The sequence below is a fragment of the Thunnus albacares genome, chromosome 4 (genome assembly GCF_914725855.1).
Source record: "Thunnus albacares chromosome 4, fThuAlb1.1, whole genome shotgun sequence".
NCBI classification, from domain to species: Eukaryota; Metazoa; Chordata; class Actinopteri; order Scombriformes; family Scombridae; genus Thunnus; species Thunnus albacares.
In genome coordinates, this window is record NC_058109.1 from 32,251,865 (window position 1) to 32,278,169 (window position 26,305).

The window sequence follows — 26,305 nt, forward strand, 5'->3', positions numbered from 1 at the left end:
CTGCTTACTGAACACAATCCAGTCAGACCTAGAATAAGATGACCTGACAACTGATACAGCAGACTCCGTATTCAAAAGTCAACTTAACTTTTCTACTTTACAAGCATATGATTTATTACAGTGTTAGCGCATTTGTAATCTTCTTGTTGCATTTTTTTAATTTTATGTTTTCATATTTGTATTCTTCTTATCATGTTACTTGCAAATTGTGATAAAATGTGGTGTATAAATAAAATAAAATAACCTTTTCTCAGTGGTATTTGGTGAGTGTAAAATGGCATTATATAACTTTATGATGTATCTCTTTATCTTATTTATGACTTTTCTCTATCTCTGACTTCTCTATCTCTGATGTCATATTTCAATAAGGGGATTATTATGATGACAATGAGAGAGGAAGATCATCCTATATCTCAAATAATATAGTAATATTATGATGTTTATATTTTGCTGTGATTTATAGCATTACTCTGAAATGTTAATTATATGTTTTTTCATGATGGCAGGAATTTATTTAAAGTTAAGTATTAATAGGAGAGAGGTGGCTCTTGCAGTTATAAACTGACCCAACACAAATTTCACAACACAAATTCTCACACAACCTTATGATGGCTTTAAACCCAGCTGATCTACAGTAGATTACTTAAAGTTAACTTAAGTAACTTAACTTAAAGTGCTGTTAGCCTGCTGAGCTAAACATACCTCACTGGTTTCTGTTTTAAGCATTTTTGTATATTTTTTCATACATATTAGTTCATTCGTTTCTACTATACTACTTAGCACACTTTCCCTCTGCTAACTAAAACATGTATAGCTGATAGTCAGACTTGGAATAATTGCAGTAAAGGTGGGCTGATGTTAGTGTGCTGTGGCAGTGTGTTCGTGTGAGATGGTGGTCATTAATGCTTTTTGGGGGGAGCAGTGCATTGTGGATGTCAGGAATTACAGTAAAGATGTGCAAACAGCGAGGAATACATAATTTGGTAACAGCCACATTTTTGAGAAACCAAACAGAATGCTTTTATGTTTATAATAATGACTAATGGCTACTTATATCTTTATAGTAATTATCTTTATTATCATTGTCATTGTTGTTGCTGTAACAGCAGCGGCAGAGTGTTAAGGTTCGGTAAGGTCTTGTGCATGTGGAAGGACCTGTAAGATGTGTTGGTGTGTGCAGTCAAACCAAGACACTGTCGTTTCAATGCAAATATAGCAGCTCTGACCTGCAGCTCTACCTGTAGCCACATGCCTCATCTTCTCTCCTAAACTTCATCCCAGCTCTTAACTGGCTCTCAGGAATGCAGTTGCCAAATCTTGTGAGCATGTGTGTGTGTGTGTGTGCGGGTGTATGAGTGGATAGGTGACTGAATGCACATGCACGCGTGTTTGCGTTTCAGCCATGACCTTGTACATAGGTGGGGCAGCTCAAAGGTAGACCAGTGCTCCTTTGATATCTCAAGAATGAGGAAATGTTTACATTGTCACATATTGGAGTGCTGTTTACAATGTGACATGCACACATATACTTAGATCGTAAATCACATCCCCACTGAAAGAGTGAACTCTGCTGCTCCCAGTCTAACCTAATTTCTCATGTCAAGGTCCATGTTGACATAGTCCTCATCTATCACAGATCGCATGATTAGAATGAATGTTTGGGAACAAGGAACATAACACGTGAGGAGTATTTACTTTCACACACAACTTCATAACATTTACACACACCCACAGAAAAGATCCGGTTTGTTTTCAAAGTTGACAGATCTGACTGACTTTCAGATCAACCAAATCACTCATTTCAAAAGGCATTTTGAAAACTATTTAGGAAACACCTTTTTAATATATTTTACACATGAAATTCTCCTTCACTGTATAAAACACATTGCTAAAGGGCAATTTGGGCAATGTCACCTTAAAATTTGTTATAGCTAAAATGTTAATAAACAGTCACCTATTAACATATTTAACAGACACAGAGCAAATATCAGCTCATTGGAATTATGTTTCCGGCCACTGGAAAAGTCAAATAAAAACACAGACATAGTTATGAGGATCAAGGGGAAAATTAATAACAGTGTAGAATAAAATAAATAAAAATGGGATTTAATCCAAAAACCACAACAGCATTACACAGAAAACAAATAAATAATAGAGAGAGAGAGGAAAAAGATCAATAAATAAATAACATTCATGTCTTAATTATGACTATTTAAAGGCTGTAGAAAAGAGATGAGTCTTAAGACAGGTTTTAAAAACATCTAATACTGAGAGACAAATTATTCCACAGTTTAGGGCCAACAACGGAAAATACCCAATTACCTCTGGATTTTAACTGGGAACGTGGAATGACGAGCACTGATTGGTCAACAGATCTAAGGGGTCTGGTGGTAGAAGAGGGGGTGAGGAGTTCAGATAGATAAGCTGGTACCAGTCCATGCAGTGCTTTTAAAACAAATGAAAGAATCTTAAAATCAGTTCTGTACTTCAATGGTAACCAATGAAGAGAGGCCATTACAGGAGTGATGTGGTCTCTCTTCTTGGTACCAATGAGAAGTCCAAGGATGTTGCTGCCTTTTGAACTAGCTGCAGGTGAGATAAAGCTGACAGACTGATTCCTATATACAGAGAAGTGCAATAATCAATGCATGAAGAAATAAAAACATGTCTTATGGTCTCCAAATCCTTAACAGAAAAGAAATTATGTCAGTTTCGTAAGTGATCTAAGATGGAAGAAGTTGGTGCTGACAGTGGAGTTGATTTGTTTATCAAATTTTAAACCAGAATCAACGATAATGCTGAGATTTCTTGCATGGGAATTAACTTTCAATTTTAGAGGTTCAAGAGTATTTACTGTGGTTTTGCAAAAGCCTGAAGGGCTGAAAGCTAGAACCTCAGTTTTATCCTGGTTTAGCTGCAGGAAGCTTTTTGCCATCCAGGATTTTACATTCTCAATCTCAGCAGCGAGCTAAATCAGCTTGGATCACCAGGATTCAGGAGAAGGTACAGCCGGGTGTCATCTGCATAGCAATGGTATGAGATATTATAATTTCTAAAAATAGACCCCCAGAGGAGGCATATAAATGGAAAATAAAATAAGGCCAAATATGGAACCTTGTGGTACTCCACAGGGGATAGGTGCAGAGGAAGAGGACACATTATAAATTTTACCAGACTCTAATCTATCATGGAGGTAGGAAGCCAACCACTGAAGGTCCTGCCCCTGAATGCCAACAACATGCTCAAGATGACCCCAAGTGGGTGGAGTGATCAACTATATCAAAGGTGGTAAAGGTAAGTCTAATATTCATTCTACTTTTAGCTCCATTTTAACTCCAGCTCCTGAGAAAAATGCCTGGGTCTATAGCTGGTCTAGGTGTTTGGCTTTCTTCACTAGCTAGTCGCTAATTTTGTCTCTCTGCTATTGGTTCTACTGTTGGTTTGATAGAGCTTCTTTTTTCTAAAAACAGCTGCTGGAAATACAATTGATAAGACTAGCGACACTGAACCAAACAGTACATGTGCCATTGAAGCAAAACTAGGTGACTAGATAAAAGCAGCTAAAAAGCTATGCAGCAGTAGGTTTGTCACTGTGAGCGACTCTTCTCACATCACCAATCATTTGATTCAATGTTATGTGTTCAATATTAAAAATACTGATTAAGGAGCTTTAATGGAACTTTTACTCATTTTGATTTTTTTTTGTTTTTTTGGTTCCTCTGTTGAACTGTTTAAATTCACAGTAGTTCAGAGATGTACCTTAACTGCTCAAAACATATCATGTAATTTCTTTCAAAGTTGTCATATTTTAAACTTAATCGTTCTGTTGTGTACATTGACTTTGTTGTCAGTATTTGTGTTGTCATCACAGCCTTTCACTTTTCCTTTTTTCACAACTGTCTTTTCACTCCCTCTCCCCCCTAGCAACAGTTCTCTCTCTCCAACAGCTCTGTGTCAGTTTCCTTAGTTAGATTCTGCTCGACATTTCAGAGTTAGAGATTTAGGTCAGCGATTGTCACACTCCAGATACTTTAGATAGCCACACCTGAGCACACAAAGTAGTGAGATCACAAAAGCACTCAAAGTTTAAGCACTGCTGACAATAATTTTTGTTCTATCACAAAATAAAGCCAGATTGCACATACAGTGGTTCTGAAATATGGCCGATGAATGCACAGGCACACAGTAAGCCCTAAAGAACAAAGAAAATGTAGATGAGATCATCATTGGTCATATAAACTCAAGACTTAAACTTTCAAACTTAGACAAACACAAGGCTACCTCTCAGAGATGTGAAATAACTACGGGAAGGTACCATTTTTCATTTAGAGGTACTGCTATATAATGCAGTTATAAGATTGTTTGTTGAGGGGGTCGTTCATAGTGATGAACCCACAGAGATTTTTTAACCGACTCTGAGCTGTGTTCTTTCAGCATCTTTCAGCAAATTATTTTAGTTTTCCGACCTGCAACTTGGCGGTTTTAGTGCACTCTCACCACTGTCACCACTTTCTGCTGCAACAGGCAGCTGTTTTTTGCAAAAAAGCTCTGAAAACCTCCTGTACACTACCTGCCCAGCACCATAAAGCGACCGACAAAGTTAGTGACTAGCTGGTGAACATAGTAGAGCGTTTAGCAACTAAAGTGACAGATATTTACTTCAGGAGTTTGTGGAGAGCAAAACAAAGCTAAAAGGAGAGTAAGTATTGAACTTCCATTCATCAGATGTTCAGAAACAGGACTCCAAAATGATTGCCGTTGGTCTGCCACATGTTTAAATGGGAAACTGCTTGTTTACAAGTTTGCTAAATCAGTTTCCGTAATGGGTGATAAGATGTCAATGATGTGTTTACAGCTTTTTTCCACTGCTCCCAATTGGCCAGGAAGTCAGTGACTGCAAGTTTAAGTATTTCCATTTTAAGGAGACTATATTACATTTACAATTCACAGGGAAGTATTGAATGTTTTACCCCACTGCAGTTATTTGATACTGTAGCTATGGATATGATCTTTTCCTTCTTTTATTCTGTACTATTATCTTTCTTTTCTTTCACACACCAGCTGCTCTAAAAGTATGAAAACCCCAAAACTGGAAATAGGAAGATCTTCTTTGCAACGTTAACCTTTAACAACTGTTTACATTTGACTGTTTTATTTTACATATGGAGAGAGAAAAAATAATGGAGGAATTTTAGTACTAGTTGAGATGTTTTGCTGTAGTACTTGCTGTATAAGATTTGACTATTTCTTTTACCACTGCTACATTTTCTACTTTTGGAGTTTGCTTTAATTTGACCCCAACATTATACTATATTTAATTAAATTAATTGGTAGCGAGTAAATACAGCCAAATGAGACAGGGAAAGTTGTCCTTTCAGTTGCTGTAAGTGTAGATTTAAAAAAAAACACACATTTTAACTCAGTGTGAATTTGGCATCAGAACACAATGCACAATGAGACAAGAGAGATGGATACTTTGTATACAGTAACATCTGTACCTGATAGCCACTGTAGCACTGTGTCTTTGTACATCCACATATCACAGCACAGTAACTAGGACTCTGCGTGCAACCCTCATTCTGTTCTTGACATGTGGCTGCAACAGGAAGTGGTCACAGATCGATAAAGGTGAGAGTGGATGACTAGAATGTGGCTAATAGGTTAACATATGACCTCACAGTTAGAGACCTTCACATCCCTGCAGGGTTAAACTGGGATGAGCCCTCAGTGAACTGAACACAGCATATCGGTCAGTGTCACCACTTCAAAGCTGTGGTATTTGTGTGTGTGTGTGTGTGTGTATCTGTGTGTGTGTTGGGAGTGTATGGCTCTATTTGTCTTTTTGTTGACCCTCAGAGGAGCATATGGCAGCCAACACAAAGCCTTAACCCAACTCCTATCAATACTGATACTGCCTCACTCCTCCTCCGAAAGGTGAACAGCAGGACACTCGGGCATGCCTGCATGAGTACACACACACACAAGACTCCAGACCCTAACCCCCCCCGTTTATTTACAACCCCTTCCTCTTGCTAACCATCCTTTCAATTTCAGATCAGGTCCTTTCACCCAGAGCAGGCAGCAGCTGGAGGACTGGCTCTCAGAGGGAGGCAGCATGACGCAGGGCTGAGAGGACCAGAGCTTAGCAGCACATAAACTAATAATTACCCCACACAAACGCATGCACACACACACACACACACACACACACACATACACACACACACAAACACACACACATTCAGCAAGAACAGATAGAGAGAGCATTTCGCCTTACCAAAACACCTATTATGTGATTTATTTAAGCCTGCACTCTTTTTGGATACATCTCGATAGACAAACAAGAACTTTAATTCCAAAGTGAGGACAGAGGGAGAGTCTGACTTACTGCAGCTTGAATGTTCTTTATGAAAACCTCTCAGTGATGACAGATCCGCACAACCCAACTCCAGTATTTTTTTGTTTTTTGTTGCCACTGGGAATGGATGTGTGGCTGCAGGTTTGAGTGAATCTCTGACAGCTAATGGTTAACTGTAATAACAACACCAAAGGGCTTTCACTTATCCTTACATGTGGGCAACTGTATGTGTGTATGCATGTTTGGGTAACACTTTACTATTAATACGTTCCCTATTTAGCATTTGTTAGGAGTATACAAAAGGTGTGTCCAAACGTTTGACTGGCACTGTATAAACATTCAATAGATGGTTTATAACACACTATAATGTAGTTGTAAGCAGAAATAAGGACATTTAAAATGTTTAAAAATATATGATGATTTCTACTAATAATAGTCATTGTTTTCTGGATGATAAGCACCAACTTAGGGGTATACATTAGTTTTTATTTACCAATGCATTGGTGCATTAAATACAAATATATGTGTGTCTGTGTCTGTGGCTGAAGTGCACACCTTGACCTTGACTGTCTTATCACAAATTCTTCCTCGGCAGTCCTGAACGAAAAACATAGTTTCCAAGACACAACCAGAGGAACTGAAGCGATTACCGCCACTAAGCTCTGCCTGTCTCCACATGTCTGTGAAATATGCCACAGGTGATAAGTGTCTTTCGGTATCTTCAGGACAATTTCTGTGTTTGGGAGAGTGTCTATTTCTATGTGTGTGTATCTCAGGACATTTTTAGCCTTAAGCAGCACTGCAACAGTGCACTCACACCTTTCCAAAGGTAAAAGCCCCATGAGTCACAGTGAGCGCTGCAGTTCAACCATATTCAGAATAGGCGTTGGGAACCAAAACAAAGACTAAACAATATCTGAGGTCTCCCTCTGTGACCTCATGTGTTGAGATGACTCACCTATTAGCCAGTACATTAGCGTGTGTTAGGTGAAAATGAATGGTCTTCAGCTCTAGATGTTTTTTTTTCAGAAGTATATGTGATGCATTTTGAATTGTTCAATATATAGGTGAAGCAGTTACATGTGTGCCTTTGTCTTCTTTGCTGGTTTGCATGAAGCATATTTCCACTTGTGGACAGTAAACAGCTTTCACCTTTCTATTTGTATGGTTGGTTATCCGTAGTGGAATGCAGCCAGGGCCAAAGCCAGAATTTTATAAATACATAAGTCATGAGTTCTTCTACATTAGCCGCCAAAAAGTCTGTAGAATTCTAATATTTTTTTTTAATTTTGTATATTTACTTAAAGGAATAGTGTGACATTTTGGAAAATGCACTTATTCTTTACTGCTAAAATGGGAATATTGATATAACACTCATGTCTGTGTAAACTACTCCAGGAAGCCTGGCCAAAGACTGACACATAACCGCTTGTAAAACCCAAGCGGGTAGCTCTGGGTCTAAAAAGTGAAGCCATTGCGGAAGTGTCTTAAACCTGCATTCTTTAGCCAGCATGGGGCGACTCCACTGTCTCCAAAAAGATCACAACAAGATCAACAAGATCTCAATTGATTTATTATCTCATTAAACATTGCTGTATTAAAGTCTTGTTTAATACAGCATTATGTTAATTTTGTAAATTATGGTCCCATTTAGAGTAAAATAGATGATAAAGCAGGGTTTGCTTTAGGTCGTGGATACCTTGTGATTGACAAGTTGCTACCCCGGTGACATCGTTGGTTACGTACGTTACATAGCGTAACCCCAGTTTAGATTATAGGCATAGCTGTCGCTATTTCAGTGTGTTTTCAGTTCTTGAACGTTAGGAGTCAGCTATTCAGTTTTTCCAATAAGTACATTTTGTTAAAGCCTATTTTTTGCTAGCAAAAAATTGCATTAGCATTAGCAAAATCACAGTTCAGACTGTAAATGCACTGCGCTTACTAAGCTAGCAGCTAATGCTAATGTTAGGGTCAGCTCCACCCTCTCTTCACTTCTGGCTCCAAAAAACCAGAATGGCGATGGACAAAATGCCAAACTCAAGGCTTCAAAACGGTAATTTAAGCTTAAGGTTAGCATCAGGTATGGTTAGGTTTGAGTTAGAGTTAATGTTAAGGTTAAAGTTACTACAAGGAACTTTTAATTGGTTATGAAACAGTCTCATGATGCCTCTAATGCCTCTATATGACCTACATAAGTAAACGAGACCATCAGTGAGAAGATTGGCTATTTCTGTATAGTTATTCTAAATGCCTTCCACCAGGTCGGATTGATTTCATTTACGAAATGATTTATGGCATTCAGACTAGGAGAGCCTGTTTACATTACATGTAGCATTGTAGCATGAGGGAGTACAAAGTCATTACTAGGACAAGGGGAGGGCATTTCTCTTCAGTTGATAACGTTAAAAGTAAAGCCAGACTTGTTGTTGGCTTCCCGATTCATTTTAAAAAAGAGAAACAGAAATAGCGCGAGCGAGCTGAGAGCACGAGAGATAGAGCAGCAGTGGTTGAGCAAGCTAGAGAGTGAATGAAGAGAGCAAGCAGCGGTGTAGCGAGAACAAAGAAGTGAATCTGAGATACGGATTTTTTTTATTATCATTAATGAATTATTTTCTGATTGTTTCATGGTGGTTACATTCTAAAGCACAAATAATGCAGTCTTACATGTAACCTAGGTGTATGAATGGTAGCTATGTTGCTATGGCCATTATTTTTTACAGTAGTGATTAAACAAACTAGACGTACTGTATTGTGTTAATGCAAGGTGTTGTTAAGTGTATTTTGTTACTGTGAGACTGAGCCAGACAAGCTGTTTCTGTTTCCAGTCTTTATGCTAAGCTAACCGGCTACTGGCTGTAGCTTCATTATTCATTTAAGAGACACAAATATGAGTGGTGTCAATCCTGTCATCTAACTCTTAGCAAGGCAGCAAATGAGCATATTTTCCAAAATGTCTAACAACTCCTAACTGATCAAATATTCAAATAAAATTTCTGTAAATTCTGATATCCCTGTCTGTAGGTCTAAATGCTCTTTCAAAGCCATTCCTACAATGCTGGGAATATAATTAATGGAAAAATAATATAGCCTACAGTAGTCCTTTTTTTTGTCCTTTAACAGTAAAATCTACAGTAAGAATATTGACCAGACTCATCATGTGCAATTTATGTGTAATTGTAGAACAATGAGGACATGTCATCAGTAGTGACTGTACAGCTCTGAATGCAGCAGACTGTGATTTAAATAAGTGTGATGTTACAGTATGATGTTGAAAATGATTATTTTCATAATCAAATAAATATGTTAATTATTTTTCCAATTATGGTTTGATCTACAAAATGTCAGAAAGTACTATAAGAGTTTGCACACCCAAATCTATCAGAATGTTCTTTCCAGGTTTTGTGTGCGTCCATGTTCACCACAGCATATTTCATCTGTGCCTTCTTCAGTAAGAGCATTTATGGTAGATATGTGCAAAGCTTTTTTGCATGTGTTGGACTTTAAGTAAAGTATATAGTTATATACATTGTAGCTGCCTTTTTGTCTTTCGTAATGCAATTTGTATCTACAAATGTCCTTAAATAATGAAAAATGTCCATCTCAAGTTCCCAGAGCTAAAGATGATGTCCTCAAATTATTCAGTTTCAAACAAGCCTACTAACTAATTGACTTTTTTTTTTTTAATGATAAATTGTTTTGGCACTAGTTCTGCTGCATGAATTTATTTCCAGTGTGTAACACGATATTTAAGTGTACCAGTGGAGGGTTATTCATGTGGTATAATTATGGTCTAGTCATGCCTAGGTGAGTGAAACTAAGATGCTGTCTTTGTTTAGGCTGTCAGGTGTGTGACAAGTGGTGAGGTCAGGGTGGGGAAAGGTATTTCCGCTGGGAGTTGCTCAGTTTCCTTGGAAAAAAAAAAAATCACATTTGACTTTCAAGTGACTGTATGTTTGTGGCGATGGATGGAGTCGGATTAAATATCAGGAGTCATTTTACTTTTTTTTGTTGCTGCTGCCACACAGGTAGTGAGTCAGCTCCACTTAAGCTTCATTCTGGTTAAGGTGCAAATTGAAACCCACCATGACTCATTCAGGACTGTTATGGTTTGTTTATGTCACATTTCAGCAAAGCCCTAAATCCCTGCAGATGATATCATTTATCTCCAAAACCTGCAAACCCACTTATATAAGCAAAATCTTACTGGGCATTACATTACATTTCATCTGATGATCATTTATCAGACAAGATGGATTGCTCAGTACTATCTGTGGAACATTGAGAGAGATATGGTTTGTAAACTACAGTATTTTGTGGCAACACTTGATATGTCAGTATCAGTAGCTTGGAAAGCTGTGATCCACTTTTTGTAATGTCAAGCGACCACAGCGCCAACATTGGCCTCACTTCACTGTGAAAAGCACTTCACTGGTACTGTACAGTCACACACACACACACACACACACACACACACACACACACACACACATGCGGTTGGAGTGTGTGCACAAAAAGGGTGGAGTCGGTGGATTGGGACTTTTTTTCACCCGAGGGGATCAGATCTAGACTTGATGCGCCGGAAAGGAATCTAAGGTGAGGTTACCAGAGAATTACGCTGCAGCCCAGCGGAAAGCGTTTCAGTTTAATTCAAGACTGAAACCATATCCGGTGCTAATTCCTGTGACCAGATTTTTATTTGGTAACATCTAGAGGAGAAAGTCCATTTATGTACAGTCATGGAGCGCGCCGCATCGGCTCTGCAGTGCGTCCAGCCTTCGCCGCGAGCAGCGCGTAAAAGCGAGTGGCTACGGAGCGCACTGGCCCATCACCACTGCCCCGATCCCGGCGTGGAGAACGAAATCGTCGTCTTGGCCACTGGAATAGACCAATACCTGCAGGAGGTCTTCCACCACCTTGCTTACACCAACCGGGACGATACGGTGTCGGCGGAGGATTTCACTGCGCTCTGCGCCGTGCTGGGGCTCACCGGAGCCGAGAAAGGAAAGAGGACTGTGGATGGAGAAACTGGAGGTTTAGAGAAAGATGAAGAGGACGAAGAGTTTAGGGATGTATGTTCTGGGTTGCCCTGCCAGCTGTCCTTTAAAGACTTCCACTCGCGTCTGTGTGGGTATTTCCGTGTGCGCAGTACACGCAAAGGCACTGGGGACTGTGCCTGGCGAATGCCCGTTACTGAGGACACGGAGCTGGTGGAGCGACAGATCCGGCTCCGGTGGCCGCGAGTCAGGCGGAGAAAATGTGTCAGTTTTGATCTTACGAGGGATCAGAATGGACCAGTTCACAGATTTATTAAAAGTCGAACCACAGAAGACCGTGAGTCAGGTACTGATGTGTGTTTTATACTGTATGTCTTACTGTATTTAAATGCCTCACAAAACATTAAGGTTAAAATATGACTCATTATAATAGGACATTGTTCAGGGATGATTCTGTTGCTACCTTATTCTAGCTGTAGCCTGGAACTTATTGTGGCCCACTTGCAATTTTGGACCGTGGACTCTGGGTTACACCCTAGTTGTAAAAGATAATAGTCGTGTTCTTCTTATTCATAAACTAATTTGACTGCCTACCTGTAATCTACTCGTTATTCACTGATTAGAGATACACAGAGCAGTATCAGTTGTCTTGAGACAGTGTGTAGAGGGTGGAGGAAAGAATTAATACTCGAATCAAATACAGAAACTTATTTCTTTTTTTTATCTTTAGCAACACGTTACTTTCTCCACTTTATTTCAGTTTCACTCCTGATTTATTCTCCTCCTCCATCTCCTGCTCCATCTGCTCTACTGCAGTGCAGTATCACATGCTCTGAAAAGCACAGTGGTGGAGGATGAATTCAGATCATTTACTAAAGTAAAAGTAGCAGCATAACACGTTTAAAAGGCTCCATTACAAGTAAAATCCCTGCAGTCAAAAGGTCACTTATGTGAAAGTATTCAACATAGAAAAATTACTCTGTAATCTACATTATGGTGTTTTTGCCACTACATACTATCACCATATGTTTTGTATGTAAATTAATAACCAGTTACTACAGCTGCCAGATAACTGATGTGGAGTTTAAAATGCAATATTTCCCTCTAAATTGAGTGGAAGTATAAAGTAGCATAAACAAGTGAAGCATAAATGCCTCAAACTTGTACAGTACTTGTGTGTAGTACTTGAGTAAATGTACTTAGTGTCACTGAAAAAATAATATAAAATACTTAAGTTAACCACTGATGGTTTATTGAAGTATTACAGCTGGGACATAAACGTCAGAGCACAGAGAACTTGCTCTCATTTAAAGTCTGATCCTGTTCTGTGTTATTGTGTTTAACACAATATTTATCCTAGAAAAAACATACATACTTGAGATGAGCAGTGATTTGGTTTCACTTTCACCACAAGTTTAACAGTCTCTTTCTTCTCCAGAGGAGGCAGCAGCTCTGAGGGAGTTGGTGGAGGACCTCCGCTCGGCGCTGCAGGGGAGCGATGCTCGCTGCCTGGCCCTGGAGGTGGCCCTTCGACGGGAGAGGAGCCGCACCCTCCCCTCTCCCTCCGGTTTTAAATCCACTGTTTCAACTCCTACAACTTCCATCACCCTCGTACAGGGAAAACTGGTGCCAACTCTCAGAATTAAAGGACAGCTGAGTGCTGCTGGAGGAGACGGGGTGAGGAGGTTGGTGAGGAGACGGGATATGAGAGACCCCCTTTTAAGGGAGCTGAAGCTGATCCGCTCCTCACGTGATGGGCAGCTGGAGGAGGCCATCAAATTTAATGAACGTCTAGAGGAGGAGGTGCGATGGGCATACCAGGAGGTTCGCAAGCTGCAGGGGGTGGAGTCTGCACTGAGGAAGGAGAACGCTCAGATCAGGTTGGAGTTAGCATTTATTACAGAGAGTTTCATAAAGTTGACTGGATGATGTTCAAATGGCAGAATGTATACATATTAGAGAAATGGTTTGATGATCTCGGATGGTCTCCATCAGGAGGCGAGCGGAGGAGGCCAGGGAGGCTCTGAGCTTGGGGCTTCAGAGGGTTCGGATGATCCAGGAACAGGCCCAGTCTGTGCCGCAGCTCCAGTCCAGGATCACCCAGCTGGAGACTGAACTGCACCAGTACAGGTACAAACACTGTGTGCGGTCTCATGCAGGAGTGTGTTTGTGCATCTATTTACACATCATTTGCCTCTGTGCTCTACTGATTTGAAATTCAATACATTAAAACCAACAGGTTAAGTTACACTCAATCAGAATCGGAGTGTTGAGATAAAAGCAGATGGAGTTAATGTGGTTTCCAACAAATACCACTGCATTAATGTTTAACAAAGACTCTCTGTCTAAACCTGCACAGTGACCAGATTGTGCTCAGATTCGACTCATTTACACCCACAATGCATCAGAGATAGTTCAAACCTGCACTGAAGAATGCCAAAGAAACAGTTGACATAAAAGAAACAAATATTAAAATAGTCAAAACCTCCCCTCAACTCTAAAGCTTGTTTCTGGCATCTTTCAGCTTGTTGTTTTGGTTTTACAGCCTTTACTGTTTTGGTTCACTCTCACCGCTCTCATCAACCTTGTGTGAAGCTGCAGGCAGATGTTTGAGCACCCAGCAACAAACGGCTGACAGACAAAGTTAGCAACTAGCTGGTGAACATAGTATTAAGCAGCTAAAGAGCCACATATTTAGAATCTGGAAGGAATTAAAGTCACTTCAGAGTGTGTTGAATTCAATGTATGTCCTTCAGATCAAGAGCTTGAGTTGGTACGTTTTAATGTGCAAAACATGATACGACAAGTGGCAGATTATATTCTTACTAACAGATTAGAAAGGGTAAACACATAACAGCACCCAGTGTGTGTTTCAACGACTAAATTATCTTTCCATCACAGGGCGGTCTCAGGACGGGATCAGAATACATTATATTAGCCTGAAAATGGCCTGATCCAACGGAAAGTTGTAGAATTTAATCTCATGTAGTGTGTCGTGGAAGACAGCTGATTCTAAATGTAGGATGCCCCACAAAGCTCAGATGGAAAGATTAGCATGTTTGAATATTTTACCTTCTCCTGCCTAGTTTGTCAACATCTACAACATACTCTGTGACGCCTCAGACACCATGGTTGGTCACCAGTCAGAAGTTTGTCTCTGGCCTCTCTTGCCACATCACATTTGCACATCATGCAGAAAAAACTACAAGCTATGACTGCTTTGTAGTCTGACATGTTTCTCAGTTAGGGATGGGTTCTGATAGCCGTTCCATTTTGGGTCCAGTTCACAGCAAAATACCTGCATTTGTAGAGCTCTGATGCTAATGAAGCTCTTCATGCTTTTATTAGCAAAGAGCAAATGGAAAGCACACAGGTAGCAGGCTTCATTTTTAGCCAACTGTCGCTGTCTCTGGTTAAAATGACAGACATCACCAGCAGATTAGATCAGCTGTTGCTAATTAGTTAATTCTGTAACAACTGAAATAAAAAGTTAGCATGTTGTCCGATTAATGTGCTCTCTGCAGCTGGTGTCTGTATTCAGACAAAGATTGTTTGTGAGTCAAGAGACACATCACTCTGTAACACCACTGAACAACCGTCACAGAGTGGAGACTCATGATCAGCTGATCACCTCAGTCACTTTAAAAATCTCCCATTTAAACTTTGACTCATCATTTATCATGTCAACATTTGAATCTGATGAGTTTCATAATTCTGAAGCACTGCGGGCTAGAGATGCTAATTAAATGTGTCAGATACATTTAATTAACACTTCATGTCTCATGCTGCTCATCTAATTTTCAGATTGTAGCTACAGGTTGTGAACGTTTATTAGGCTGCCATTAAAAACTGTTGTGTTTCTGCCAACAAACAGTGAGTAGACATATTTGAGTTGTAGTTATTCTAACCATTAGCTACCTGCAAATGTTGAAAGGTAAACCTAATAAGATTTGATAAGGGATTCGAAAGGATTGGAATTTGATAAGTGGATTTGAAATCTGATCTGAAACATCACCGGTTTTCTCCTGTAGGACAGGCTGTATGTGTGTGTGTTATTATGAGACGGTAGCCAAAATAAAGAACAAAGCTGGGGTGTTACATAAAAAGCCTTTGCTGCTAGCAGCATGAAAAAGGGAACGCTTTCATCAGACAGGCCCGAGCCTGCAAATCGAGCTAAAGGGAGTACGCACACACGCATCAATGAAGGAAAATTGGTTCAAAGTATTAGATAATTGGCAAGATATTTAAGGAATATTTTCTACCTTTACCACCCTCAGATCCCTCTGCACCTGCATCCCTGACCCTGCCCGTCAACATACTTACTCAGTCGGAGAAGAGACCTGCAGCAAGACAGGTGAGTGATTGGAAAACTGATTAATGACTGCTAATCACAGCTCAGGAGTGTGAACTATAGTTTTTCTCCCAATAGTGCGCAACATTTTGCAACACTTGTTGCAACACACATTTGCTCATATTCAGCATGTTTGTCATGGGTGACTGATATATTTCAAGCTTTGCAGTAGGAGACACAGAACATTTTTCATTCACTAATGCTTTGCAACAGAACATTAAACCACTGCTAATATTTTTTTTACAAAATACCAATCTACACCGGTACACATGTGAGGAGTCTTGTACACTAAGTTGTCGTTGGAGAGCAAAGGCAAAAAGTTGGTTTGTTTGCAGATGCAGAGTGTCTGCAGAGAGCAGTGGAGGGGAGAGCTGCTTCTGATGAAGAGGAGGATGACAGGGGGATGAAGGAGGAAGGACAGTGCTGCCTGTTGGAGGTGAAGAAGCACATCAGCCGACTGCACAGCTGTGGCAAAGGGTTAGCTGATTTCTAACACATATTACTACTTAACCGTAAAGGACTATTCTTAGTTTTTGGTTGTTTTGTAAACTGATGACCTCATCAGGATATGTAGTATTAGTACCAAATCATCCCCGGATATCCAGTAGATACCTTTATCTCTCTGTGCTAACGTGTTGGAAATTTATACTTTTATGATATGACTATGTACACTGTGTGACACTTTTCCTTTGTTTAATCCTTGTGTGAGAAGCTCCTCAACTGCTCATTCCCAGCAGGTGTGGAAATATCAAAGGCGAAGCTATGATTCAGCCTTCAACTGTTCATTCCCAGCAGATAGAAGCAGAGGAAGAAACCGCCCCCTGGAACGAAACATACAGCAGATTGAGCAATGAATGAACAAAAGTATTAATTAAAATATAACTGTTAGTCTCTGAGGTTAACAAAATACTCTTTGATGTGTGAGATTGTATGTACAAATATGATAGCTGAACTTCATTACAGCCATTTCTCAGCCTAGCAAGCTGGAAATCCATTTGCATTTTTTTGCACTTTCATTTTTATTGCAGAAACAATTCCCACCTCACATGTTAACAGGACCACAGTATCCTAGCTTCTACAGTATATAACCACCATTATGCTAAAAGTGAGAAAATGCAAACTTACAAAAATCCAAGATTTTCCAAATAATCCACTCACAGACACCTGTAACTCTCCCCTCTCCTCTTCCAGATGTCAGAAGCACGTAGTCCATCAGCTGCTCTCTCAGAGCCGCCTGCATGACAAAAACCTCATCAGCACTTCTAAGGACAGCAGGGAGCACTGCAGCTGGAAGGAACCAAACCAACAGCATCCAGAAGGCTGCAGAAGCTGTGAAGAGGAGAAGGTGGGTGAAAGAGACAATAATGAGAAGCTTGATTAAAATGCCTGGTTTATAACCATGTCAAATGGGTTTTTGTGGGGACTGAGGCTATAAATATTGTTGAAGGCAGAACAGCTCTGGAGGCATAATGTCAGATTAAGAATTAAATAATAATAATTTAATAACAGCGAATAAATTTTTCTTGTCTGAGCGGCAGCCTGATCAAAGAAAACTGTAACAAACAAGTTAAGTCCATAGTTCCCGGAACACCACTTTAATGAGTAATGTGGTTTATCAGATTAGTCATTTAAAGATAACACTGCCGATTTTACACATCAAAGACTGTTTACATGTGTTTGGGAGTGCTATTGCATATGTGAAAAAAGTTATATAAAGCCTTTGTGTCTCCAGAGGGAGCTGTGTGAAAAGAAAAAGAAAAAAGTGAGTTAGTGGAGTTAGAAAGAAGTGAGGTTACCAGACCTCACAAGTCCAATAATGTTATAGGAGTGTAATGCTAAATCAGTGGAGTCCTCTTTTAAAGAACCTCATTGTTTCATATTATGGTACATTATGGTTAATTTAGCTGGATAACCTAAAGTTTGATTGATGCCTAGCAAAAAAACAAAAACAAAAGAAAAACAGTCAGGAGTAGTCGTAGATGAGGAGGATGTGTGGCCACATGTCCTTGCTGATAACTTGAGTTTATTTCTTAGACCTCAACCATTTTAAATCAACCATCATCATGTTTCTGCCTCCAGAGCAGCTGTCATATCTCATAAATGTTGAACTCCATACTCCTTTCCAATTATTTTCTTTCTGGACAAACTCAGAGCAAATTCTTTATATATTTTGATTTCATCACTTTCTTCTCTCTGATTAACATGTCAGTCAGTGTGGCTGATATAAACATGTTAGGTCCACAGAATTGACAGTAACTCAACTTTTCAGGAACTGTAACAAGTGATTAGTTTGCCCTCTGAAATGTGTAGTTTTAGACTGCGCTCATTAATCTGTTAGTGGGCTATTGTGTTGACAAGGTCATAAAATGTTAATGTGATGTTTGTGGAGTACAGTACAGAAGAAAGATTTAAAAACCCACTTGACTCCTGTTACTAGAGGACAGAGGAAGAGGAGGACAAGACAAGGCTGGAGGAGAAAGAAAAGACCCATCTGTCTTTACTGGAGGAAAAACTCAGAGACACTCTGACATTGCTGCTGCAGCTACGCAACAAGGTGACATTTTATACCATTCACCTCACTCACGCACATGCACCTCTACAGTGCCATCTAGTGTTTATTCCAGCCATTGATTTTCTGCTGCTTGTCCAGGTCACTGTAATGTATTGTTGGATGCTTTGGGCAGCAGGCTACACCCAGGACAGTTAGTCTGAAACAGTCACATTTACAACATGATTTTAGCTCATTATTCCTCTTTTTTGCAGCAGATTGTAACATTATAGAGCACCAAACAATTCCAAATCCCCTCTTTCTCTCTCTAGAATGTGTCCCGCAGGGTGCTGGGGAAGATTGTGATGGACACTCTGGATGTGTACAGTAGGAGTGGAGATGGTAGGTGTGTTTTAAATATTTCAGTTGTCCAGGTATTCAATGTTTTAGTGTTGCTCACTGCTTAGCATTCTCTTTGTACTTTTTTATTTCCCTACTCAGCTCCATCTCAGGTCCTGCAGGTAGCTGACGCCCTGTGCATGCGCTTATCCTCCAGTGATCTCCTGGCAGACGAGGAGGATGATGGAGGGGGAGAGAGGGGAGGGAACCTCCTGGTTCCACCTTCAGGGTGTCAAACCAGCGGTGTCAACCCTCTGCTCATCTCCTGTTAACTAAGCTACTACTGTGGCACCTACAGTATCTATAATGGTACAGAACAAGTGCTGAAGTGCTCTTTTCTCTGTTTCTCCATTTATCTCTTTAGCTATTTTTGCACCCATAGAAGTTCTACAGTTCTATATCCCAGATTTTGAAATTGGTTAAATATATTTAAACATAAATTTTATATTCTTTAATGTACTAGTGTTCTATTTTGTATCTATTTAATTGTATTGATTAAACGTTTTTGTCCAATTCTTTGTTTTGTGCTTAACAACATAGACATGATGAAACATCTTGTCTTCAGCATCATTGTTGGAGGTCAAAGTCTTATTTCACTGTCTGCAGACTCTGCAGGTTTCTGCTACATGGTGTTTTTCTGGTCAGACCAAACACTATTTCATGTCTTCAAAGCCACACACAGTTGGATCTGGAAACACATATGTTGCAATAAATATATACATTGTAAGTGGATGAACTTTAAGGTCTAACCAGAGACTGTACAGTATATAAATTTGGGGATTTTACATGGTAAATCTACACCGAGGCAGTGACTTAATAATGTGTAAAATTGTGTTTTGAGTGAATGGGAATTATAAAGGAGGGAAATAGACAAAACACACAATGCATTTTTAAATTTATTCATTTATTTTCATAGTTTTTTGGTACAATTTCAGATTTTCATCTCTTAAATATAGCCCAAATCTTTTAAATTATAAATGAAATTAGATAAAGACTGAAACCAAAAGTTTGGCTATGAGCCTGATGTTAGTCATTATAACATGGTGAGTGGACTATGTGGACTACAAGTTTTCTACCAGCTCTTTTAGTTTCATCCAAACATCTGCCTTCATGCCTGGTTCATCTGTATTAGATTAAAATGAGTAAAGTCATGTGAATACCTCTGGTGCAAGAAGGACAAAGACATCAAGTCTTAAGAGAAGAGGGCTCTGCAGTCTTAATTTGATGTAAGTAAGTGTCAAAATAAGTCGAATTACCTTCATCAGGACAAATGTGTGACAAATAAGTAAATCAAATAGAGCTCATCTGTGTTTGTTCATACACAGCATTCCATGTTGTAAGCTCCCAAGGTCAAAATACATGGGAAGCTCCACAGGTACAATATATCACAGGACTGAGGATAAAAAAGGGATCGAGGGATAAAAATAATATAAATACACATGTGAAGTATGTAAAGAAAAAGTGGCGTCCTTCTCATAAAAGTCCACATTAAACCCACAGGATGTAGGGAGCATACAGTATAGCTGTTTTTTCTGTTTCCTGCTGTCCCACCATGTTTTTTCCCATATCTCTGCAATATTTCCCTCAGTTTTCTACTTATTTACTACATATTTCACTTTATGATTTACTGATTCTGATTTATTCTGAGTTTCTATGATTTGTTGTATCTGTGGAGCTTTCTATGCATTTGGACTTGGCATGTGGATATGTCTAATGTGATAAATGTAAACAAATTGCTGTGTTTGCATGTAAAAAACATTATATAACGTCACAAGTTAGTTATGATTTACTGTTGTACATTTAAAGATCTGTGGTCTACAAATTAAATGGAGGATAACCTGAGCAAAGCCTGAGTAAACTCAGGTGCAGACATCTCATCAGATTATCTGCACACTCAGAAGAAACAGACAGTACCAGAGAGGAATGATATGAAATAATATAGTCCTTTATTTCCAGCAATTTACAAAGTCCTGCAGGGAGAAAGCCTTCCTCCAGCCTCACAGAGGGAGGGCTTTTACAAGAAGAACACACAGAGAATGCAAAGACCTCAGCCCCGGTGACACTGCACATGTTTTTACATCATTAATCATTACATGCAGCAGATCTGAGGGTGACAGGTGGAAGTCAAAGCTTAGTGTCTGAATCAAAGGCTCAATCTCGATGTGGATGTCGGCAGCCTGAGGATCATCCTGGTTCCCTGTGAGTTTGAGGGGCTTGGGGGTCTGAAGCACTGAGGTCAACAAGGCAGTAGATGGGTGAAGGGTTTTAAAGGCTGGGCATGTTAAATACAAGGGGAAACCTCTGGAATCAGAGGGAGTGACGCTGCATTTTTGTCATGCTGCACTTGTTTTTGTTGTTTCTGGGGTGTGTTTATGGGTTGAAATCTTACTTCTGTTGGTGCTTAACTTGACTCCAGACTTTTCAGATGCCCTGTAAACCCAACCTGTTGAGGTTTCTTTCAGCCTTCAAGTCCTCATTTTTGCAAAAATGTGTGAACAAAAGCTTGCAACTGATGCTCCCAGCCCTCCTCTCCACCACTGCATCATATAAAGTCATTATTACATTACACATCATAATCAACTCACTGTACATCTTTTATTAATCAAAGCTAATTAAAGAGACGCTACTCTGTGGCGAACCAAGCTCCTGATTGGTTACTCTGAGTTGAGCTTGGCTCTGATAGGTTAAGGCCATTCTATGTCTTATAAGTATGCTTTCCCTGTGTGAAACAGGGTGTGTGTGCATATGTGTGAAGTGTGTATTAGGCACCGTGCTATTCATTTGCCTCACCGCCATTCTATTGCGGCAAGCGCCAAAAAAAGCTCTACTGGCCTTTTGCAAAGAAAAGAAAAACATAAAGGAGAAGAGAAAAAGGACAACAACATGGTGACACAGAAACGGAGTCAAAATGAAATGACAAAATAAACAACCTTATATATAGAATAAATATAGTATGTACAATTTGCTTTGTGTGCTCCTAAAAATAAATAGACAAAGCATTACCTGCCCCCTGACAGAAGTATTCACAACTTTCCATTGACATAGAGGCAGAATGCTGGCACCTGGTCAGTAAGAGTGGAGGATACAGACTGAGAGTGAACAGATGGAAGGATGCAACTTTTACAACAAGTCAAACGCTGTAGAAAAGAAGACAAAATAAATGTCACACTGAGTGGACGTATATATGTTGTTTTAAATCCAGAGGACACAGAGATGCACAGAGAAGTAGTACAGTTAAAAGAATCCCTGCGGTGCCCTCTGGTGTCCGTTTTATAGATTACAGTACTTTGTACATTTGACCAGCTCGGAGTAGTTGCTTCATCTTTACAGTGGTTGTCTTCTTGATGATATTCATGACACAAAACAATAATCACAAAGAGTTAAAACGATTAGGGAAAGGAGGAAAGGAATAGAAAAAAAAAAAATCACAATTTGAACATAACTGACATATTTTTAAAAATCAGTCACATTCACAACAAAAGATTTTTAACATAAAATAATCACGTTTTGCACACTCACACTATGTGCCCTGCACATGCATTCTGCTGGCCCCTTCGAAACAACACAGAAGTCTGACAAGCGGCAGATAAGTCAAGCATCACATGCATGTTACTCCTAACACACTAGGCTTTGCCTCTGGGCCGACATCTGTACTCGGTACAGTCTGTCAAAATGGCTGTTTGCAGTTTCTTTCACTCACAACTTCCTTTTCATTCTCCTCCTCACCTGTAAGCCCTCAAAAACAGTCAGCTCAGATCAGCTGAGTTTCAAAAAGACAGGTGGCAGATATGTGTGTTAAAGGGCACGTTAGATCAGTGCCTCACTAAGATTTAGCCCTTTGATTAAACATTGTCCAATAACGGTCAGAATCCCCCACAATCAGATATAATAACTGTGTTATTATTAGTTATTTTATCATTTTTATGTGTGATCAGAGAAAAAAAGCACATTTTTTGAGAATTTTACACGAACTCACTCTACAGCGTCTGAAAAAAATCCCTGTAATGAAACCCACCTCAGCCCAGCCACACCAGAAACTAGTACTGTGAAATTAATTGTGCATCCTCGAGAAGCAGGTGAAGCTTGCTGACTGTTGAAGAGCAGAGACGTATGAAATTAGATAGTGTAACATGGCTAATATGACAGGCACCTCCCTGTCGCTACACTACTGTCCAAAAGCATCATGCCAAAGTTCATCAGATTTGAAGTCAACACGAAAGGTATGTGGCCTATGCAGATAATGCTGGCTAACCGGAAACATACTAGGACTAGTAAGTCACGATAGCTCTTACACATAGTTTCTTTCAATTTTCTCTGTACTGGTCCACTTAATTCACCTTGGCGTTTTGTTACCAGCATTATAGATAATTCTATTAAATAAAGAGTTACTTAAGGGAGATAAAAGCTCTCCAACTGTCAGTTAACAATCTCTTTAGCTTGGTCACTAACAGGACAATAAATTCATGAGGTTTATTCAAAAGACCTATTTCTTCCATCAACTCCTGTCTGTTAATGGTCTGCAAAACATTCCTCTTTTGTGAAGCTGTTTATACTCTAACTGAGGTTAAGTAAAAGTGGATGGTGCAACACAGCTAATGGTAGCATCCTCCATTTTGGACTCTCTATTCCCTCAAAGGTCAACACTTTCAAGACAGCTTGACAAAAACAATTGCGCCCCTGCAAGCGAATCCACTGATTGTGTTGATTCCACTTGAGTGAACTGATTTTACTGCGAATGTTGCTGTTTTGAACACTGGTGTGACCGGGCCTTTATCAGTGCTGGTTGACTGGGCCCTCAGACAGCTTCAAGAACTACACTGATCTTTGAATAAAAAGCAACACTGGATACTTTAAAGGTTTACCACAACTTCCTCTGGTCAGATAATGTGACTGTTAACCAACCTCAAATTTAGAGTTCAACTTTGTCCTAAATGCTTTGTGAGAATCAAAATGGTCAAATCATAGATATAAAGATATCAAATATCCACACAAATTATCAGCGATCATTTCAACCTTTCATCTGTATCAGTTGAACTCTGGTGAGCACATCCTGGCTAAGGCCACTTAACACACTTTCACACCATGTGTGAACACAATGCCGTTCAGTTGGCTGAGCTCTGCAGGGTTGTTCCAGTGCGTGGCAGCATGTTGAGCCTCTTGTCACTTACTGTAAGCCTTGCTTGGGCAACAAAACAACAACAACAACTAGCCTGCTCCAGTAGAGAGTTGGAAGATGGTTTCAGACAGGGGGACTGGTGCTATTCTCACCTGGAACAGCCCGCAGCAAAATAAGACCTCTCTAACCTCCTAGTGTCCACAAAAAACCCCACAGTGTGTTGCAACAGTGAGGTGTGGGTTTTTGTGTGTCAGGTACAGTGACACATTCCTAACCGACAGTTGTCTGGCCATTTTCGACATACTATTTTCCACCATTTCTGTTTCTGACTCCGGACATTTCAGAATGCCAGTATTTAGTAGATTGGGCCAAAAAAATGGAAGTAGCGTGACCTTTGTGGACTCTAAAGGAAGTTTAAAGGATAAAAGACAGGCTATTGTGTGAATGAACACACAATCCTTATTAATAGAAACTTTTAAATAGGCTTTAATAGGCGATTCTCAACTGCCAACAGAATCAGAGGTAAATCCGTTCCTGTAGTGGTTGACGTAAGCATTTGTTGGACTGCCATCTGACCTCAGGTCTGATCTTCTAAATTCTCAAAGGGCGGGAATTCCAACCTTGATTTCCTGTCCCTGTTCCAACTCAAATTAAACCACCCGCTGATGTGAGCTGCGCCAAAAAGGGATTTAGGTTGTTACGTTTGTGGTCCAGTCCCCTGTAGTAACACCCCTCAACCCTGTTTCCTGCTGTCGCAAGGCCAAAGCAAAACAGAGAGAACAGCTACAGCAGCCCTATGCACTCTACTAAAGAAATGAGACATATTAGATTTGCAATTCATAGAATATTCATTCTGTATATATGACATAGCACTTGGTGATTAAGCATTCTAGGCATGTTTGGGTGTATTTTTTTTTCTGTGTTTTTGTTGTCTTGGTTTCAAGTGTTAAAAGTTGATCTTTACAAACAGGAGGGCTAGTGTCCCCATTGAAAATAATGAGGACTGGCCCCTCACATAGAACAGATATCGATTCATATCAAATGCATTATTCACCAACAATAATAATCATTGTCAATATAACAAAAGTAGTAGGACTCTGTTATTAAGTAAAATAAAGGAGGAGAAGTGGAGTCTGTGGGGTTGGATCCATCATAGGTAAAGTTTTGTTCAGTGGTAGAGGTGGAGATATGTGTGTTTCCATCCTTTCTAAGGTGAAACGTAGATACTGCTGTGGTTCTGGGTTGCTGCTGTGGTGCATCAGTGTCCTGATATCCTGAAGATGAAACACTACTGCCCTACAAGAGCACTATACTGTCAATCAGAGTCCTTCAGGAGATTAGCCCTTTCATTTTAAATGTTGTCCAGTTTCAGATCAGGTTCAGGCATACAGGTGATATTTGTCACTGTCCGTGCGTGCAAGCGAATGTGATTTTGTGTGTGTGTGTGTGTGCGTGCGTGTGTGTGTGTGTGTGTGTGTGTGTGTCTGTGCGTGCATTCAGTTGCCCGCGTTGCTGTCTCTGTCCCCGATGAACCAGCGCATGTGGAAGCAGAGGGCAAGGAAGCCGGTTCCTAGCAGGTCACCCAGAGCAGTCAGGTAGGGGATGGAGAAGTTGTCAGGGTCCATCCCACGGCCCCACATCCAGTGCACCATCCAGTCTGCCAGGTAGAGGAGGATGATCACCTACAGGACAACAGCAGACATTACGTAAAGGATCCACGGAGGCTTTAATCTTCTCACAAAGCTAATGAATGAGAGATTCATATTACTGACTATGCAGACAGGTCAGTTTTGAGGGAATATCTCTGAATGCAGATTGTGAGCTTATAACCTATAAAACAGTTCCTTCCAGAGTTCACGATCTTGCAATCAGAAGAATTAATGCAAATAAAAACAATCCCATAACGTTTGCAAGTTCTAGCCATTCTTTTACATCCTTAGAAATTTTCTGCAAAAAAACTGGAAAAATGCATGCTATTTGAAGCAATATTATATCATTAACTTTTGAAAGAGGAAATAACATAAGTATTCCTCTTACTGATGAAAAGTTGAACCATACACTATAACTCAGCCTTGCTCAATTCAATACACTTTGCTGCTACAACCTTACTTGTTTTGGTATGACCAGTAGCCCATGGTGGCTAATGATACCTATTGTTAACAAACTTAAGTTCGCAACTGCCATGTAACTGACATTAGTGAGCCTGTTCAGCAACTTGTCGACTATTATCTGTGCTACTGTTACACTATGTTTTAGCATTTACCATTATCCCATAATTGTCACTTGTGGCCACAGTGACCACAGTTCAGGAAAAATTATACAGTCTTTCTTTAAAGCACTGCAATCATTTGGTTTAAGGAGCTTATTGTCTGCCCGACATGGCACTGTAAGAAGCACTAACGTTACCTCATAGGTTGCATTCAGGGGGGGAGAATTTACTGAAGCATGTTCAACTTCATGGCTAGCTAAATGCAATAGAGGCTACTGGCAGAAATGCCCACGGAGCTTCATCCTGAGATGCTACTCAACCAATTTTAACCTCACTGGGACCTAACTTGCATATTATGAGTATAAGCAGGTTCTTTAAACAGTTTTTTTT

General features: G+C 39.8%; 2 protein-coding genes across 5 annotated transcripts in view; one reads left to right on the top strand and one right to left on the bottom strand.

Annotated features, from left to right (window-relative positions):
* The first annotated feature begins 10,090 nt into the window (after nt 1-10,090).
* si:ch211-112f3.4 (EF-hand and coiled-coil domain-containing protein 1) lies at nt 10,091-19,100 on the top strand. The gene is made up of 9 exons (XM_044350295.1): nt 10,091-11,698; nt 12,791-13,232; nt 13,348-13,482; nt 15,630-15,706; nt 16,039-16,180; nt 16,895-17,048; nt 18,141-18,257; nt 18,524-18,593; nt 18,693-19,100. Exons 1-9 carry the CDS (start codon nt 11,095-11,097, stop codon nt 18,860-18,862), a joined length of 1,911 nt encoding a protein of 636 aa, XP_044206230.1. The 5' UTR covers nt 10,091-11,094; the 3' UTR covers nt 18,863-19,100.
* Nucleotides 19,101-20,514: 1,414 nt separating this feature from the next.
* Nucleotides 20,515-26,305, bottom strand: part of slc41a1 (solute carrier family 41 member 1) — a 28,514-nt gene continuing 22,723 nt past the window's right edge. For all 4 annotated transcript variants that reach the window (XM_044349033.1, XM_044349032.1, XM_044349035.1 and 1 more), the window contains one exon: nt 20,515-25,388. In XM_044349033.1, coding sequence (XP_044204968.1) covers nt 25,203-25,388 — 186 coding nt within the window. In that variant the 3' untranslated portion in view covers nt 20,515-25,202. The remainder of the gene's footprint in view (nt 25,389-26,305) is intronic.